This window comes from Pongo abelii, chromosome 7 (genome assembly GCF_028885655.2).
Source record: "Pongo abelii isolate AG06213 chromosome 7, NHGRI_mPonAbe1-v2.0_pri, whole genome shotgun sequence".
Taxonomy (NCBI): Eukaryota; Metazoa; Chordata; class Mammalia; order Primates; family Hominidae; genus Pongo; species Pongo abelii.
In genome coordinates this window covers 124258782-124278957 of record NC_071992.2, presented here as the reverse complement: position 1 = coordinate 124278957, position 20176 = coordinate 124258782, and the positions used below count along the sequence as shown (strand labels likewise).

The 20176-nt window shown below is 35.8% G+C and overlaps 1 protein-coding gene across 1 annotated transcript in view; it reads left to right on the top strand.

Annotated features, from left to right (window-relative positions):
* The window catches only part of EIF3E (eukaryotic translation initiation factor 3 subunit E), a 53136-nt gene that overhangs the window by 11697 nt on the left and 21263 nt on the right, over window positions 1-20176 (top strand). The window contains 5 exon segments of the mRNA NM_001132628.1: window positions 773-815; window positions 1874-1978; window positions 7746-7871; window positions 8546-8670; window positions 19519-19645. Coding sequence (NP_001126100.1) covers window positions 773-815; window positions 1874-1978; window positions 7746-7871; window positions 8546-8670; window positions 19519-19645 — 526 coding nt within the window.

The window sequence follows — 20176 nt, the reverse complement described above, 5'->3', positions numbered from 1 at the left end:
TTCACTGCAACCTCCACCTCCCAGGTTCAAGCGATTCTCCTGCCTCAGCCTCCCAAGTAGCTGGGATTACAGGCACCCGCCACCATGCCCAGCTAATTTTTGTATTTGTAGTAGAGACTGGGTCTCACCATGTTGGCCAGGCTGGTCTCGAACTCCTGACCTCAGGAGATCCACCTGCCTCGGCCTCCCAAAGTGCTGGGATTACAGGCATCAGTCATTGCGGCCGGCCAGGCATGATTTATTAATCTTGTAAATTTGTCAAATCATCCTTTTGAAAAATATTAACAGATTGGAGGAGGGGACAAAATTTATATATAGGATTAGTTTCTTCTAGTTTGTACATGGTACATTTATTTCAGTCTCTATAATTAGACTATATTATCTATTAGAAATTTGACCACATAGAGGAAAAACCATTCTCAGCAGATTACCACTAAGTAGACTACTGACCTTACTAGAAATAGTCAGAATCTTCTGGTTTTATTATCTGACAAACTGCTAAAGGCCTTACCTTAGTTGTGGTGAAACACACTAATTTTCATTTAGGGCTAAAGAAATGTGAAAGTCAATTTTAAAGTTTGTAGCTCTCCTTGTATACTTACTTCTTATATTCAGAACATGTAATGTCCTGCTTATTTTATTCTGGAAGTCTTTTAACATTTAAGTATTTATTTAAGGTGGCTTTGCGTAGGTAATAACTTAGAAGTTGGATATGCTTATTTTGTTTTCTGTGGCCTTTAAAATAATGTAATTTTTGTTTTTTATTATTTAGGGATGGTAGGATGCTCTTTGACTACCTGGCGGACAAGCATGGTGTAAGTGTTTTAAAAATATTTTAAAGTTGTCATGTTTTAATAATGCTGACTAAAGACTAGTTTGTACAGATAAGCTAATGGCTTGGCCTAAGAATATAATTTCCAGATTAATTTATTAATTATAAAATCTGGTTATATTTTTAAAACTTCAGTTTTTATAAATTGTTGCTGACAGGAAAATATGTGCTTATAGCTCACCTTTAGATGACAGAAATTCTCAAAGCTTGTATTTATTCCAGAGTTGTAATAGTTGGCAATAATTGTTGGCATTTTATATTAGTGCCAATAGCAAGCTAAGTATTATATATTATAGGGCATAGGATGCCTTTTCTTATGGATTAACAAGTAAGGCAAACAGAATTAAATTTGAATTAGAAATGATTTGAGCAATAGAATTAGGTAGTACTTTGGCCACCTTGTGGAACACTGTAGCCTTTGAAATTATCAAGGTCTTTATAAGTCCCCAGATTCACAAATAAAGAAACGTCATAAGCTTTCCTAACCATCACTCAATCTCATTTCCCTTGTGTTAACTCAAAGCATGAGGCTTTGCATATAATTAATTATTTAAGGGGTCCCCAACTCCCAGGTCATGGACCAGTACTGGAGGGCTACAGAGCAGATGATCAGAAGGTGAGCAAGCATTACCATGTGAGCGCTGCCTCCTGTCAGATCAGTGGAGGCATTAGATTTTCATAGGAGCACGAACCCTATTGTGAACTGCTCACGCAAGGGATCTAGGTTGCAAGCTCCTTATGCGAATCCAGCTAATGCCTTGATGATCTGAGGTGGAACAGTTCATCCTGAAACCACCTCCCCGACCCCAACCCCCATTAGTTTACTTCTTTAAATAACTCCAGAGGTCAGTTCTTTAAAAGTCTCCCAAAAGCTGCCACCAAAAATAAATACCATAATCAGAGATACATTTGACTCGTAAAATATACATTAGAAGTTGATGAATTAAACATTCATAGTTTTGACCTCAAAGACTTATGAATTACAATGGGGTTTTAAAACTCTAAATTAAAGAGAACTTAATCTTTTTTTTTTCTTTTTAGTTTAGGCAGGAATATTTAGATACACTCTACAGATATGCAAAATTCCAGTACGAATGTGGGAATTACTCAGGAGCAGCAGAATATCTTTATTTTTTTAGAGTGCTGGTAAGTATAAGTACTTGATTTTTTTTTTTTTTTTGTCTTTTGTAGGATTCCCTTGGTTCTTCAAAACGTGTATATAGATAGATTTGGGTCTGTTCATTAAGTTTTCAGCAGTCATTGGCAAAAGAGAAAAAAGTAAAGAAAACCTTCCCACTCAAAAACAGAAACTAGAAACCTTGTTTCAGGGCCTCAAAATTTGGAGGGTGATTTAACTTGTCTTTGAAATCCAAAAGTAGGAATGATGTTATGATTTTTAGCATTAACAGAATCGTATCATGTAATGGATTTATTATTATTATATTATACAGCACAGTGAGTGGCACATTGTAGGTGCTTAATTAATATTGTTGAGTAAATCCATTATTCCTGATTTAATACTTTATGGTATATATATATTCCTTGAACTTGCTCTAAACAACTGTGGAATCCTAAGGGTATGTGAAATATTTTATGCCTTAGTAGTAACTTTTTTCCAGTTACCTCTGCCTTCAGCTATTGGAATATAAATATCAATGGTTTCTTCATTACGTGGGGTATAGATGAGTTTAAATGGTACTATTAACCATGAAGTATCCTATGACCGTATATTTGACAGGCTTCTAGATTTAGTGCTTTTGTTAGAGAAGGAGAGTTGTGTGAAGCCAAATTAAAAATCAGGCCTTGGCCAAGTGTGGTGGCTCACACCTGTAATCACAGCACTTTGGGAGGCTGAGGTGGGCTGATCACCTGAGGTCTGGAGTTTGAGACCAGCCTGGTCAACATGTTGAAACCCTGTCTCTACTAAAAATACAAAAATTAGCTGGGCATGGTGGCACGCACCTATAATCACAGCTACTTGGGAGGCTGAGGCAGGAGAATCCCTTGAACCCGGGAGGTGGAGGTTGCAGTGAGCCGAGATGGTGCCATTGCACTGCAGCCTGGGTGACAGAACAAGACTCCATCAATAAATAAATAAATATATATCAGGCCTTCAAATTGATGTACTTCGTTCTCATTCTGTCTTCTGTTTAGGAAGGTGTATTAAGTGCCTTCTACAGTTATCAAAACATCGTTGTATTAACTAGCCTCTCATTTGAGAAATTATAATTTGTTACTCACCTTGGACTAGTAAGTAGGTACTTAAAGTCTAAGATTTCTTTTTTTTTTTTTTTTTGAGACAGGGTCTTCTTGCTCTCACCCAGGTTAGAGTGCAGTGGTACCATCATAGCTCACTGCAGCCTTGAACTCTTGTGCTTAAGAGATTCTCTTGCCTCCTGAGTAGCTAGGACTACAAGTGTGCATCACCACTCATGGCTAATTTTTAATTTTTTTTTTTCCAAGATGGAGTCTTGCTATGTTGCCCAGGCTGATCTCAAACTCCTGGCCTGAAGTGATCCTCCCTCCTCAGCCTTTCAATGCTTTGGGATTTACAGGCATGAGCCTCTGCACCCTGCCTGTCTAAGATTTCTCTAGTTAATCCTAGAAGTTGGAAAAAGACCTTAAAACAGAGACTTTTTGTCTTCCAACCTTGGAAGAGTTTGTTTCTTTTTGCCTTTATTTTCTGGTGCTTTTTTCTTCACTTTTAGCTCCACGTGTTGCAAAATAAAGTCTCATGGCTGCTGTCTGTGGTTATTTTCTAGGAAATTAAAATTTTCATTTTGGGAGAGGGAGAGATTAGTATTACTGATTCAGGTAATTTCTACACTTAAATTGCATAGACAGCTTCACTTTTTGAAACTCCACCATCCTTTAAAGAAAAAGATTTTCTGTTTATTTCCAACTTTGCTTAAGAAAAACAACTTTTTTTCTTGCTTCCATTTGTAGATGAATTCTTAATTTACAGATTAGCTGTGGTTCACTTGCAAGTGCATTGAAGGTAATCAGTGATGCTAAACTTGTAGTAACTTATCAAAAAATTCCATCAGTTTTACTTTGAATATTACGAGGGATTTAGGAGAGCAAAAGTTGATTACTTTGGAAATGTAAACAGCTTAAACCAGGATTGTAAAATCAGAAGCCTGGTATGATTACAGGTACATGAAAAGAGTTGGTTATTTATATCATTTGTTAATGCTGGGAGTGAATTTTGAGAATGAAGATTTAGTGTCATGTTAGAGTTCCAGCACAGTAAATTTATTGTTGCTGGTCAGTGAGTGAATGTGCCATTTTGCTAAGACATGGAAACTTAAGGTAACTGCTGGAAATCCAGATATTGAAACTCTTCTAGCATATCCACCCTTGAAAGCGGGTTGGTATGAAGAGCCAACTGTAATGACGTGGAGTTTAGCCAGAGTAGTACACATGAACCTTTTGAGGATTAAAAAACTTGCTACACTGCTACAAAAAGCTTTTATTCTAACACATATAACACATTCTAGTGTTAATAGTATCACTATATTTATGTAGTATGGTTTTATATTCTGAAAATTTCTACAAGTGACAGGTTTGTACTTGTAGGTTTGGTGAATTTTTATGTTTTTTTTTTTAAATATGAAGATACAAGTTAATTTCCTGTCTTAAAAAAATTTGAGGGTTAGTTTTAAACTTTTGCATTGCCCCTAACAAATCTTGTGCTGGAACTCAAATGATATTTTGATTAATCGACTGAATACTGTGATACAAACACTAAATTAATATGTTTTACATTAAGAACAGTCAACATAGAGTTACTGGAAATTCTAAAAAGTTACATTCAATTCATTTTAAAATTTTTGTCCTGTCTGAGCCACAAAACATTTGTGTTAGGCGAGAGTTTGTTGCTTCCTATTGGCGTATTGGCAGGCTAACAGTGCCAAGCTTAAAAGAATAGATATCTTTTTCTTTTGATTTAGATAGCCACTACCACAAGATCTGTGTATTTGTTTGAAGTTTTGTTAATAGCACATCTAAAAATCTTCTTTGGATTTGGGATGAGAAATGTCAGTGTTTTACTTTTTAGTTAATTAATTTTATTTTTTGCGGTGGCCTTTTTTTATTTTAAATACTTTTCTGGTGGTTGATTATTCTTTTAAATCTATGGTTAGGGAAACATAAGCTATGAAAGAGCCATTGTAACTATGATCTGAGATTAGAATTTGACTCTCCAAATGACCTATTGTAGGTCAGTGTTGTATAAATTAAAGCTGTGTGACCCTAGAATCTGCCCTTAAAAAAAAAAAAAAGACTCGTGGATTTTAGAATACATTGAGGATTGTTCAGGTACACTCTGTTTGGTGTGAAACTTCTTTGATTTATACTCCAAGAAATGTGTTAATTGAAATAAAATGGCGAAACTGGTTTGGTGGGAATTTTTGAACACTTTTGCTTTAAAAGTTATTAGCACTATTGATTATTTTGTTAAAATTTTCCCTCATTGTGGCCTTTGATCTGGCTCCATAATATACCCCATTCCCTTATTCAGCAGCTCTTTGAAATAAAAGTGATTTTAGTTCCTAGGACTATTTGTTATACTTTTGGAGCTGTCTCTTTCCCTCCCTCAGGACGTAAAATGTATTTCCTGTTTGTATATACCACTTCATTTAAAAATATTTTTCCTTGAGGCTCAAGACAGTATGAGTAATGATAATTTTTAGAGGCATTAGGATCTTGACTGAAATTTTGGCTCTGATGTACCCTGTTGTGATGTCACTGTAAGAATTGTGCATTTAATATTGATTTTCAAGCATAGTTTTGCATATTTTAACATCTGAAATCAGAAAGTGTCTTTACTGGCTTTTTGGTTTTGGAAACATACAATAATAATGTATGTTAAAATTGATGGCATTTTTGACTCAATGATATATTTTTATATTCAGATGTCCTTTATAAGAATTAAACATTTTATCCTTTGTAATTAGAACAATTATTTTATGGATTTTGATAAACTAGTTTTTAAATTTTCAGTGAATTTTGAAACATTTGTGTACTTGTGTGGCTACCATTAAATCAAGATAAAGAATATTTATGTCACCTCAGAAAAACCCTTTTTGTTCTTTTGTGGCCATACTCCACCCATGGTCCTGGGCGTCCATTGACCTGCCTTCTGTCCCTGTAGGTTAGTTTTGCCTGTTCTAGAATTTTATGTATGTAAGTGGAATGATGTACTATGTATGTTTGTGTTTGGCTTATTTTTACCAGCAAGTTTTTGTGGTTCATGTTATTGTGTGTATCAGAAGTTAGTTTCTATTTATTGCTCAGTAGTATTTCATTCTGTGAATTTACCATGGTCTGTTTAATATATTCATCTATTGATGGTGAACATTTAGATTACTTTTAGTTTTTGCCTATTAAAAATAAAGTTATTATGAATGTGCATGTACAAGTTGTATTGTGGATATACTTTGCGATAATAACTAGAACCAGGAGTGGTTCAAAATTTAATTTACACATCTAGTCCCTGTGTTATTTGCCTGCTCTTAGAGTGTGCCAAATGTTATTTAGTACATTTGAAAGGAAGAATCTCAGTATAGACTGAGTTTGTGTTGTGGTCCCCAATGTTTAGATCATATATCTGTAAATATGTATATAGATTTACATATAGATAAATATAAATTTACATACATAAACGTATGTGTAAATATATGTAAATCTGTATACATATCTCTGCGATGATTTTCATCATCATTTCAGTAACTCAGATTTACCAAGTTCTTATTCTGTATCAGGTGATAATTGTAATCTCTGTATGTCTTATGTCACTTATACAGCTGAGGTGGGTTCTATCCCCATGTTGCAGTGAGGAAGCTAAAGTACAAACTAGCTGTTAAGTGTTAGAGACAGAATTCTGATCCTGCACATACAATTTAACTTGTAATTATGATATCTCTTGATATTTATACTATTATGTAAAAGTGCTTCTGTAAAAAATTAAATTTGAAATTTCATCCTGAGGTGTAGACATGTATTCTTCCCCCTCTACTACCCTTACTTGCTTTTACTGCTTTAGCACATCTGATCGGTTCAGAGTCAGTTTACCTACTTCTGCTGCTTTGTTTTGAGGGAGTCCAGCTTTGCTCATTGTTATTAGCCTGGTCGTCATGGATGTTTTGAGTTTGTGACTCTTTTACCAGTGGATAGAAGAGGTAGGGATGGCCCTTAGTCCCCTCTTTTTTTAGGTTAAGACTGTGGTGTAAAATTTATAGGTTTCATGATTAGAAGTGTAATTTGGGGCAAGTTACACTCTATATGTATTAGTTCCCATTTTGAAATGGGGATAAAAAATATAGGGTTTTTGTTAGGATTACGGGAGAACACTAACTTGTATTGCTCAGTACATAATCCTTCGATAACTATTAATTGTTAATCAGTGGGCCTGCTTTTTCCGTCTCCCTCTTTCCATACTGACTTCCATTTGTGTCATAATTTGGAAGTATTTTTTGGTTCTGTACATAATTTCTCATTACATTGTAAATGAGACTCACGTGTCTTGATTTTCCACATCTTCATCCTAGTGATTTTAGTGACAAATTACATGTGAATCTAACTTGGTTTCTGAAGTTTTAGGTGCCTGAAATTTGATTAGTTGTGTATAAATTATCTGAAGTGGGTTATAGTAAGATGGTGCTGCTGTTTCCTAGTTATAAAAGTTATTTTTTATTTTCTTATCTAGACTGAATATTGAAGACCTGAGTATTTTTAGCAAAGGTTTTTTGAAACAAACCAGTGTGATCCAATAAGGACTTAGATAACTACAGTTTTTTGTAGAAAGCTATAGGTCTTTTAGTGGGCTAGAGGGATACGTAGGTATAAAACATACATTATGTTCATTTTTCAAGAGTATTCACAATATAATTAATTATGATTTCTTAAACAGGTTCCAGCAACAGATAGAAATGCTTTAAGTTCACTCTGGGGAAAGCTGGCCTCTGAAATCTTAATGCAGAATTGGGATGCAGCCATGGAAGACCTTACACGGTTAAAAGAGACCATAGATAATAATGTGAGTTCGACTTTTTCACAGTTATTCTCTGAAATATCTGTGTATCCTTCACACTTTCTGATGAGGAAAAACACTATGCATTTTGGGAATAAAAAAAAAATTCAAATTAGCTTTTGTTGACCTTACAAAAATCATAGTGGATTAGTGGCTTGACTAGTTTGAATCTCTTTGAACGAAATTGTCAGACTTCTTTTGGCTCTTAGAGAAAAAACGTAGCCTTCATTTCTGTTATACAGCTACTGTGCCCTTTTTTTCTATGCCAGTCAAAATGACACTGCTGTTAGTGCCACCTATTATTGAAAGTCCTATGCAGAAGACAGTTTTCATCTACAATTATCTAATTAAACCACTTACTATGAAATGTTCAGTTTAATTCTTGCTTTTAAAATGTTTTCTGAAATGATTATAATTTATAACTTCTGTAAGAGTTTATAAATTAGAATGTCTTCAGTGGACATTATTGAATCTGTCTCTAAGAACAGGGTAATAATTTGGAATGTCGAGGGATCATGCAGAGAGAAGGCATAGGGGGTTGGACATTGATCATAATGACCTTCGTGCATGCCTTAGAAGGGGCTCATTTTTAATTACAGTTTTGAAGTTAGTGATGTTTGTCCTCCTGCCTCTTTCTTATATATTAATATTTTTTATGTATATATTTTTAAATCCTTTAGTCTGTGAGTTCTCCACTTCAGTCTCTTCAGCAGAGAACATGGCTCATTCACTGGTCTCTGTTTGTTTTCTTCAATCACCCCAAAGGTCGCGATAATATTATTGACCTCTTCCTTTATCAGCCACAGTAAGTTATTTCACTGTATAATTTTGGCTTTGTTTAGATAAAATTATATGGAATTGTTTAAAATTAAAATACACTTTTCTCTATCATTTGGATTTGTTGTCACCTGTTTTTTTTTTTTCTTCATGTAGTAGATGTGCTTGTTACTGAAAAGTATGCATATGACTCTTAAGTAAATTATTTGACAGAGTGTACCCTAAGCCTTTTAAAGTGCTATTTAAAGTATGGTCCCTGGGCCAGCAGCATAGGAATCATGTAGAATCTCAGGACTCACCCTAGAACTAAGTTAGAATCTGCATTTTAATAAGATCCCAGGTAACTCATGTAAACATCAAAGCTTTAGAAATGAGGCTCTAGGGCATACTACTTGAAAGGAATATGTGCATCTTTTTATATCATCTTTGCTCTGTCAACCAGCTTTTGTTTAATATTTTGGTGATGAGAAATTCACTGCTTATGAACTAGACCATTCTTTTGTAAGCTAGAAATTATTTGTAAAATTTACTCTTCCAGTGGAACTCAAATACCTCTGAAACTTCTGCCCATTATTTCTTGTTTGTTTGGAATGACAGAAAACAAGACTGCTTCATGGAAACTGTTTGGATGTTTTAAGATAATTTTTTACTCCTCTCTGCTTCCTTCAGGCTAAATATCTCTAGTTTTATTAAGTAACACAGTTTTTCAGACCCTTTAGTATTTTTGATTGCCTTTTTAGATAATTTCTATTCATATTCTTACGATCTAGATGTTCATAATTGAAATTTTATTCTAGGATTGTCATCTAAACTTTATAGATTACAGTGGCAATATTAGCTCCTGTTACTTGTATGTATGCTTTTACTAATATAGCCTAAGATTGCAATAGCAATTTTAGCAGTTGCTTCATGGTATGAGTTATATTGTATTGACTATATTATTGGGCAAATTTTACAATAACACTTTTTTTTTTTAGATAATGTCTGGCTCTGTTGCCCAGACTGGAGTGCAGCGGCGTTATCTTGGCTGACTGTAACCTCTACCTCCCGGGCTCAAGCCATCCTCCCCCTTCAGCCTCCCAAGTAGCTGGGACTACAGGCACATGCCACCATGCCTGGCTAATTTTTCTGTTTTTTTGTAAGACAGGGTTTCGCCGTGTTGTGCAGGCTGGTCTCAAACTCCTGAGCTCAAGCAGTTCTCCTGCCTCAGCCTCCTAAAGTGCTGAGATTACAGGCATGAGCCACTGGGCCCAGCCCTACATTAACACTCTTAGTTCATACTTTTACTATTTGTTCATCTAAATGAAGATTTTATAGTTTCATTACATTTTATCTTGTAGAAATGAGAATGGTTTCATATGACAAATGAAATAAGAAGAATTCTAAATCATTAGGAAATACTATACACTTGGCTGATATCCTCCAAAATCTGAAATACCTTGTGTGGCATTATCAGATCAGTTAACTGAGGGAGGAATCATGGGGGGTTTTGCTTTGTTTTTAAATGATTCCATTAAAAGGATTATGGGTCCTGATGAATGTATTGGTCAGTATTTAAAAAGTGTGTGCATATGGGAATATATTCTAACTTTGTGGGGCAAAAAATCCCTTATTTGAACATCCAGTAAAGCCTTCCTCCTCAAACATTAAAGTTAGATAGATACACACTGAAAAGCCATTGGATATTTGGAAGGAAGAGAAAAATGATATTAAAATTATATTTGGGAGTATTTTTACCAGCCAATGGTTCTTAAACATTTTGGTCTTGGAACCCGTTTACACTATTAAGAATTACTGAATGTAGGCCGGGCGCAGTGGCTTACGCCTGTAATTTCAGCACTTTGGAAGGCCGAGGTGGGTGGATCACCCGAGGTCAGGAGTTCGAGACCAGCCATGGTCAACATGGTGAAACTCCATCTCTACTAAAAATACAAAATATTAGCCCCACGTGGTGGTGGGCACATGTAATCCCAGCTACTCAGGAGGCTGAGGAAGGTGAATTGCTTGAGCTTGGGAGGTGGAGGTTGCAGTGAGCCTAGATCACACCATTGCATTCCAGCCTGGGCAACAAGAGCGAAGCTCCGTCTCAAAAAAAAAAAAAAGAATTATTGAGTGTAATTTACTTTGCATTGGTTTTATCTCTTGGTGTATACAGTAAGTCCTCAATATTGTCTCTAGGTTCTTGGAAACTGCAACTCTAAGCAAAACAATGAATAATGAAACAATTTTCTTTCTCAACAGCTTCATAATGAAAGAATGTCACTTGGTTTTAAAGTCGTAGTTTCCAAGAAGGTACCGATTATGTTAAGGACTTAACTGTATTAAAAATCAAAACAAATTAAAAATTTTCTCATTAATAAATGGTAAATTGATTCAATTTAACACACAATAGAATTTTAACGAAAGTAACTTTGAAAACAAAATTAGTGAGCAGAGTGACATTGCTTTACATTTTTGCAGACCTTCAGTTGCTGGATTAATTGACAACTGGGTTTTCATGCCTGCATTCTTGCGGTCTGTTGTGATGTGCTTTAACTGTAGGATGAAAAACCTAGCTTCACACATGTAGTTGGAAAAGAAAGGTGTGTTTTATTAATAATATCCTTTTCCAATTATTATGAATATTCTTTTTTGAAGATACAGTAAAACTCAGTAAGAAGTACAGATAAAATAAAACTCAACAAGAAATAGTTTTTAAAAGGTTGTTTGTAATGTAGAATCTGAAACCATGTAGTTAAACTTTTTGGGATCCTAAGCTGTACTGGTATCTAGACTGTATTGAGCTATCTTGCACTTGGAATGGATCTTTTTTACCCATGCATGATTTTATAGTATCATTCATTGGTTGTTTGGGAAATACTTACTGGTCCAGTGAGTTATGCAGGTATTCCAGTGTGTTGACATTATACAACACCAGAAAAACCACATTCATGAACGTCACTACCAGACCCATAGAAATGGCTTTAAGCATTGGAAAGCTTTCAAGCTCCCAGTGGCTGATACAAATTTTCCAAAATTCTAGTTTTTCTTGAAAGCTCTAATTTTATCATTTGTTTTTCTTGAAGGACAGGCTCACTTCATTTTCTAGAAAATGTCTGCCAGAATCCCAAGTCTGAATGTCTGAATAGCTTTGGTTTGTCTGCCATTCTTTCAAGTAAAAACAGTGTTCTGTGAGAAAAGCAGCTGGTTCATCTTGTTTCTCAGTTGCACAAGTACTTTTCCTTAAGGACAACCGTGACAGTGAAGTGTGTATACAGCAGAAGCACTTTATGAATACTTACCATTTAGTCATACAGAAGACTAGAAAGATTAGTACTTAAGGGTTGAAATTTTTAAAAATTAATTTGTGCTACGTGATTCAAGGACATAGTTGAAACTTTTTGTGTGTTTTTTAAAACTGCAAGTGTGGTGGTGAAAAATATAGGGACTACTGGTATAGTTTGATGCCATTGCTTTGATTTACTCTAAAGTACAAGAAGAGCTTGTTTGTTTATAGTTTAGTAATTTTTAGTAACTTAACTGAGTGATATAACCATCACAAGTCAGTTTTAGAACATTTTTATTGCCCCAGTAAGAACCATCATGCCTGTGGAACTATTTTCTTTGAACAGAAACAGCCTGTGGAAAAGAAAACTACTCAGTAGTGTGATGACTTTTAGTTGTTTACAAAAGTACTGTGTTTACTATTTTCACTTGCTATAGAGTCAGATCGCTGTCTTATTTTCTGTCTTGTTAAGTTTTCTTGCCTGATTTTGATTTTTGCTTTATTCTGACTTTTTTCCTAATGGAAATATACCCAGTTGACTTGACAGATCATTGTTTCACCCATTTCCTGGACTTCATATTCTTGAAGTGGGAGAGCTATTTACTGTTGAGATTGTGTGTAATTTGCATTTGTATGTCTATAATCAGTATGTGTTTTTCAGTTGTCTCTGTTTAGGATTTATGAAAAAAGTAGTTTTAATTTCTTACAGCACAGTAGGTGGTTGGTTGATTGCATGTTCAATGGATATTATATGTAGATTGTAAATTGCATATTTTTAAAAATTATTCTATTTTTATTTTTTTTGAGACGGAGTCTCACTCTGTCGCCCAGGCTGCAATGCAGTGGCACGATCTCAGCTCACTTCAAGCTCTGCCTCCCGAGTTCACGCCATTCTCCTGCCTCAGCCTCCCGAGTAGCTGGGACTACAGGCACCCACCACCATTCCTGGCTACTTTTTTTTTTTGTATTTTTAGTAGAGATTGGGTTTCACCGTGTTAGCCAGGATGGTCTCGATCTCCTGACCTCGTGACTCGCCCACCTTGGAATCCCAAAGTGCTGGGATTACCGATGTGAGCCACCGTGCCCGGCCATACTTTTTATTTTTAATATAAAAGTACTGTAGAGATCATGTATACGTTTGTCCTTAAAATGAAAGTTTAGATACCAGTGCAAGTTAAAGTCTCTTACGTCACATATATTACCATTTCTGCCATAATTTATTCTGCCATAATTTATTCTGAATGTACACATTTGAAAAGTGTTGAACTTTTAAATGTAACATAATATATAAGATAAGGTAGCAGGTGTAAGATAGAGCAGTGTTCATAGGCTATCGGAGATGAGGCTTTGCCACTAAATGTAGATGCTGTTAGGAAAAAGAATCCATTTGTAATACAATGCCCTATTACTCTCCACTTGTAGAAAAAAAGATGCAAAGTTCAGTTAGTAAAAGAGTATTTCATTTTCTGAATAAAAATAATATGAATTTTCTAGAAATTTCAAGTTTTACTATTAACCAATCCACTATATGATGTCCAGAATTTGTACAGACAGACCTTTCCTGCTATTTTCCTTATATTTTCTAATTAGTTCCTGGTAAAAAAAAAAAACCTCTTTGTCATGCAGGTAAGGTAGTTTACCTGCTTTAGCTCACTCAGGATGACCTCCAAGGTCCTCATCTGGAGGTCTATTTAGTGTCCTACCTGTGTTTTTGTTTGTTTTTCTCTTTTTAAAGCCTGTCCTTCATGAAATGCACTTCCGTTTTTGTTCTTTCTTGTCAAAAGCCTATCTGTTTTTAAGGTCCAGCTCAGATTTACTTCCTTCGTGAAGTCATTTCAGTGTATTTTGTTTAGCTTGTACTTGGTGTTTAGTTATTTAAAGCTGTTAAAATAAACAAAACTTATAATAGCTTCATCTCCCCAACTTGTAAGCATAGTTACAGACAGAGTTGTCATTTTTCATATTCTTGTAGCACATAGTAGATACTTAAGTATTTTTAATTTGGTGGCATATTTTATGTTTTGATTATTAAATTTTCTGTGTTTAATTATGAAACACTGTAGAAAAACTCCCACAAAGCTGTACAGTTGGGGAAGAATTGTGCTAGAATGAAAAAATAAACTAAAACATTTTACTTACCTAGCTTGAAATCTCACTTCACCGCACGAATACTGAGTCTGTTATTTAAAAGAAAAAAAAAAAAACTAAGAAAATTTGATTTCAAAACTGTGAGAAGTATGGCCTGCTATTACACAGCTTAGAATTCAAACTAGTAACATAATAAGTAATACAAGAGCATGTCTAATAAGTACATACAGTGGTATTGTACATGCTAAATACTGGAGAAGTTGGAAGCATCCAGTCCTTGAAGATAAAAATTGATCTGTCTTAAATTTGGTTGGACAGAGAAGAGAGATAAGCCAGGGAAGTAAAACAAAAGAGCACATTGGTCATTGGTAGACTAACTGTTAAAATACGTACCTGTGGTTTTGGTCATGTTTGAAATAAGTTTTTAATTGCTGATCCTTCAAGAATGTGAATTGAGATAACAAAATAATCATCTCTAATCTCCACTCCTATTCCTTCCTCTCCTTATCTATATGTAGATGCATACACACCTAAATGTATATACACAGGATGGATCACTTTTGCCCTGTAAGATAGGGAGTCGGCCATGTTTCAAAGTCTGGCTAGGCATGGTAGCTCCTCCCTGTAATCCCAGGTACTTGGAAGGCTGGGACAGGAAGATGCTTGAAGCCAGGAGTTTTGAAGCCTGCCTGGGTAACATAGTGAGACCTATCTCTAAAACATTTTTTTAGAAATTAGCTGGGCATTGTGGTTCACTCCTGTGGTCCCATCTACTTGGGAGGTTGGGGCAGGAGGATGGTTTGAGTCCAGGAGTTAAAGGCTTTAGTGAACTATGACTGTAACACTGCGCTGCATCCTAGGGGACAGAGTCAGATTCCATCTCTAAAAAGTAAAAATGCCTGGAGCCATGGTGATACTGTATACCAAGGATCTGCAAACTATGGACCATGGGCTAAATCTGGCCCATAGCCTGTTTTTATATGTCTGGCAGTCTAGAATGGCTTTTATATTTTAATTGGCTAAAAAAATGTGAAATAATAATAATATTTTGTGATGTGAAAATGACATGAAATTTCAGTTTTAGTGTTCATAACTTTTTATTGGAAAACAGCGTGTGTGTGTGTGTGTGTGTGTGTGTGTGTGTATTGGAAAACAGCGTGTGTGTGTGTGTGTGTGTGTGTGTGTGTGTGTGTGTGTGTGTTCTGGCTGCTTTTGAGCTCTAAGGGTAGACCTGAGTAGTTGAGACAGAGATGATATGTTGCACTTTTGCCACCTCATACTCTTCTCAGTTTACTACAAATCCAAGTGATGCCAGTTATACCTGGACAGTGTTTCTCAAGTCCCATATTGTCACACTGCAACATTTTATTTATATGTTATTTTATTACCAGTGCTTATTTATCATGTCAAAACAGAGAAGTGAACTTCAACTGTGATTATAAAGCACAGTGGAGTGGAGATTTTTATTGTAGGAATTACAAAGCAAAGTACTAAACTGACACTGTAGGTAAGCTAATAATATACATCCACATTACCAGACTATAATCTCTTATCTACAACTGTCACATGTTCTCAAACTGACAGGAAAGCAACTGTCAGAAAAATTATAAGCTTTAAAAATGGAATATTAGATCCCAGCAGAATTTTTTCACAAAAATTAATGAAAGTGAGGCATCAAAATTTCTAGCCCAGAGCAGTGCCTCATGCCCATAGCCCCATCACTTAGGCTAAGGCAGGAGGATCACTTGAGCCTGGGAGACTGAGTGGTGATCATTTCACTGCACTTCAGCCTGGGTGACAGAATGAGACCCTGCTCTAAAATTTTTTTTTTAAGTTAAGTTACTGAGGGGTTCTTTTCTTTTCTTTCTTTCCTTTCCTTTCCCTTTTCTTTTCTTTCCCTGTTCTTTTTCTTTTTCTTTTCATCCTGTCCTGTTCTGTGCTTTCCTGTCTGTCCATGTCTCGCTCTGTCGCCCAGTCTGGAGTGCAGTGGTGGAATCTTGGTTTACTGCAGCCTCAGCTCACTTACTCCCTGGGCTCAGATGATCCTTCCTCCCAACTCAGCCTCCTGAGTAGTTGGGACTATAGGCTCACACTACTACGCCCAGGCATGAGTAGTACTTTTATTAGCCAAGTAAGGAAAGTCATTTTTACCAGTGGTGATCCAGTTAAAACATGTTTGATTTTAGCAGCCAGAGAAATCTGTCCAGTGAAATAAACTTGTTTAAAACTATTAACCTTTCAGCGAGAACAGTTGCTCTGAGTTGAGGATATTGAGAGCATGTTGATCCGGGGAGAGATTGAAACTGCCCCCAACCCGTTATCAAACACTGAACGGCTCTGGAAATTAACGTTTGCAGCAGACTTGATAATGTTTCTTAGTCTGTTCCATCTAAAATTGCAAAACAAAAGTGTTTATATGTAGAATTTATATTGCAGTAAAGTCATTTCAGTGACAACATGATACAAATCATAAGTAATAAAAAGCCAGCTGCTTTACACATTTTGTGTTCTGTCAGAAGTTAAAACACAAAGGGAGACGTTCATTCCTAAATAGGATTGTAGCACATGCATTTCCAAGTTCAAATTATAGTTGCAGAAAGTTTTAGACCTCATTGCAAGTACGAAGGAAATTTCTATATTTCAAAATTTAACTACAGTTGAATTGAAAGTGATTAATCTGCAATGTGATGACACGCTAAAAGATAATACCAAAATAATAGAATTGTACATGTCTTTCTAAATGTGCTCAATTAAAATAATATGCTTGTCAGTTGGTGTTTGATGTCAGCATTTACTAGTGTCTGTGCATGTTTTTACATTTTCCTTTTTTTTTTTTTTGGGAGATGGAGTCTTGCTCTGTCATCCAGGCCTGGAGTGCAGTGGCGCCATCTCAGCTCACTGCAACCTCCACCTCCCAGGTTCAAGTGATTCTCTTGCCTCAGCCTCCTGAGTAGCAGGGATTACAGGTGCCCGCCTCCACACCTGGGTAATTTTTGTATTTTTAGTAGAGACAGGGTTTCACCATGTTGGCCAGGCTGATGTCAAACTCCTGACCTCAAATGATCCACCCGCCTCGGCCTCCCAAAGCATTGGGATTACAGGCATGAGCCACCATGCCCCGCCTACATTTTCTTTTTTCTTTCTTTTTTTGAGGCGGAGTCTTGCTCTGTCACCCAGATTGGAAGTGCAGTGGTGCAGTTAACGACTTATTGCAGCCTCGACCTCCTAAGCTCAGGTGATCCTCCACCTCAATTTTATTATTTTTTTTTTTTGTAGAGACAAGGTTTCACTATGTTGCCCAGGCTAGTCTTGAACTCCTGGGCTCAAGCAGTCCTCTCACCTCGGCCTCCCAAAGTGTTGGGATTACAGGCATGAGTCATGGCACCTGGCCGTTTTTACATTTTCAAGGACTAAATATGTAAAATCTCATTACAGATTACATTATCAGAAAAACATTTGCAATACTTTTTAATGATATGGACTTCTAAATTTGAAATTAATTGAGCAAAATTATTCCCAGTGAAAGAATTCCATTGGTCTCATTAGTAGACCTATATTTTGGAAATTTGTTTCCTCTCTTTTTATAGAAGTATCTGGCATAATATTCTGAATTTTGCCTCTTGCCCACAAAGCCAAAAATATTTACTATCTGGTTCTTTACAAAAATTTTGCTGGCTTCTGAAATACACTCACAGAAACAAAGAGTAGATTTCCCAAATAAGTAATCCGCCAGTAAAAATAATTAAGATGTATATGGTTCAGTGGTATAAACTCAGGATAAGTAAAAATAGCTATGATTTGAACACATTATACGACAAACTTATAGAACTATTTATGTATAAATTGATTTTAGATAAATTAATGATGGGTCTCATAAATGCGCACTAAAATGACCTACTTTGTCTGAGTGGAGTGGCTCATGCCTGTAATCCCAGCACTTTGGGAGGCCAAGGCAGGCAGGTCACTTGACTCAGCAGTTCGAGACCAACCTGGCCAACACGGTGAAACCCCGTCTCTACTAAAAATACAAAAAAGTTAGCCAGGTATGGTGGTGTGTGCCTGCAGTTCCAACTACTCGGGAGGCTGAGGCAGGAGAATCTCTTGAATCTGGGAAGTGGAGGTTTCAGTGAACTGAGATGGTGCCACTGCACTCCAGCCTGGGAGACAGAGCCAGACTTCGTCTCAAAAAAAAAAAAAAAGAAATAAAATAAAAAAATAAAATTACCTACTTTAAAACTGATAGTAAGAGAAACAATCATGCTTTCCTGTGTTTGTACCTGAGCTCTCTGGCGAGAGAAGTAATTGTTCTAAATGAGTATTGCAATACAAAATTTTCATTTGAAACTCGAGCTTAATTTTTCACATGATGTAATTTAGCCAGTGTGTTTTTGGTGTCTTTTCCTAGAAATTATTTATTCTTGAGTGGATATTCTTTTTATACTTCACCTCCTTTAGAGGGCATTCAGGGTGGCTAAGTGGGACTAGATAGTATTAAGTGTTCGATTCTAGGGTCCTCTAAAGAGTTTAAACAACATTTTGTGGGAATCTGTAATATAGTAAAATACAGATTTACTCATCATTGCCTGGGGGAGCTTAGAAGATAAGATATTGAAGCTGGATCTGGAAGGATGGCTAGGATTTAGGCTTTCAGGGGTATGTGTTTGGGAGACCAATCTGTGTGGAGTGAACTTGAAGAAAAGAAAGAGGAAGCTGTCATGGTAATGTGATGGGAGATGTAGCTGGATGGATAATTTAGGGCTTGAATATTCACCTAAAAGAAATGGACTTTATTGACAGATAATTCTGAGATAGGTATAGTGTCTGGCATTCAGAGGTGCTAAATTAGTATTTATTGGGTAAATAAATAGGGAGCTATTTGAGGAAATTAAGCAGGAGAAACAAAGGTAAACACCTGATTACAGGGCATTGTCCCATGTTGATCATCACAACAGCAAGATTTGCTAAATATTAGCCAAGACCCTGTTAACGTTTACCTGACATCTATCCCTTCCTAATTCCTACTGCTACCACTTTAACCAATGCCTTGTAATATTGTAATATTCCTTCCCCCTGTTGCTTCCAGTCTTTCATCCGCTGAATTATTTAATTTAAGTGCCTGATTTTCTCATTAGTATGAGTGCTTTGCACATAGGTTTTCACACATCTTTTTCTAATGGGTGAATGAAAATCATTGCTTAGTAGCCTTTTGGAACAGACTGACAGCATGTCAGTGAACCTTCCAAAATCCTGTTACTCAAAAATAATAATAGGATAATTAGCCTCTTGATTGAGTCTTCCATCTCACCCCATATTAAAGAAATAGTGGCTAGCATTCTCCTCATTTGGATTCCTGAAACTGGATTCTGTTTTTAAATTTCCTTGGAGGAGATTTTCTTACAATACCTATTCTTAAGTGTTTGCAGTCTTAGGCTAGCGAAATAGTACAATCTAATGACCTGCTCGAGAGTTTTCTTTATCTCACCCTGGGTAAGTTATTAAATAACTTTTATATTTTTTTCTTAGATATCTTAATGCAATTCAGACAATGTGTCCACACATTCTTCGCTATTTGACTACAGCAGTCATAACAAACAAGGATGTTCGAAAACGTCGGCAGGTTCTAAAAGATCTAGTTAAAGTTATTCAACAGGTAAAACTAAAATATATATTGATTTTTTTTTTTTAATACCTAAGCTTTAGGTCTAACCTCTTTTTCTAAGGTAAGACTTAGTTCTTAAGGTAAAAATGTTTTTAAAAATAGGTAGGAGGAATACTTGAAGTCTAGAAAAGAGAAGAGCCTCAAATGGGCTTTTATTTTCCTTAAGTCCAAGATACACAAGTTGGATGTGGTAAGAATGATTATTACTGTCTGCTAGATGAACACTTAATATACATTACGTGTATGTGTTTCTCTTATTGCAAAGAGTGAAGAAAATCTGGAACCTGGAGGTGGGGGTCATTACCTGTATAATTCTACATGGGTGAACTTTATATACAATACAGTTTCAATAGACCCCAAGTTGGGGAAAAGGTTTCAGGCAGCCATGCTGATTGATATTTAGTGAGCTTGTCAGCAAAACCCATAGATTAGAAAAATAACTTAAATATTTATTTAAGAGTGTATTAAATACAAAGAAGTTATTGTCATTCAGTAGGGAATGAATACCCTTATGATTGGGGA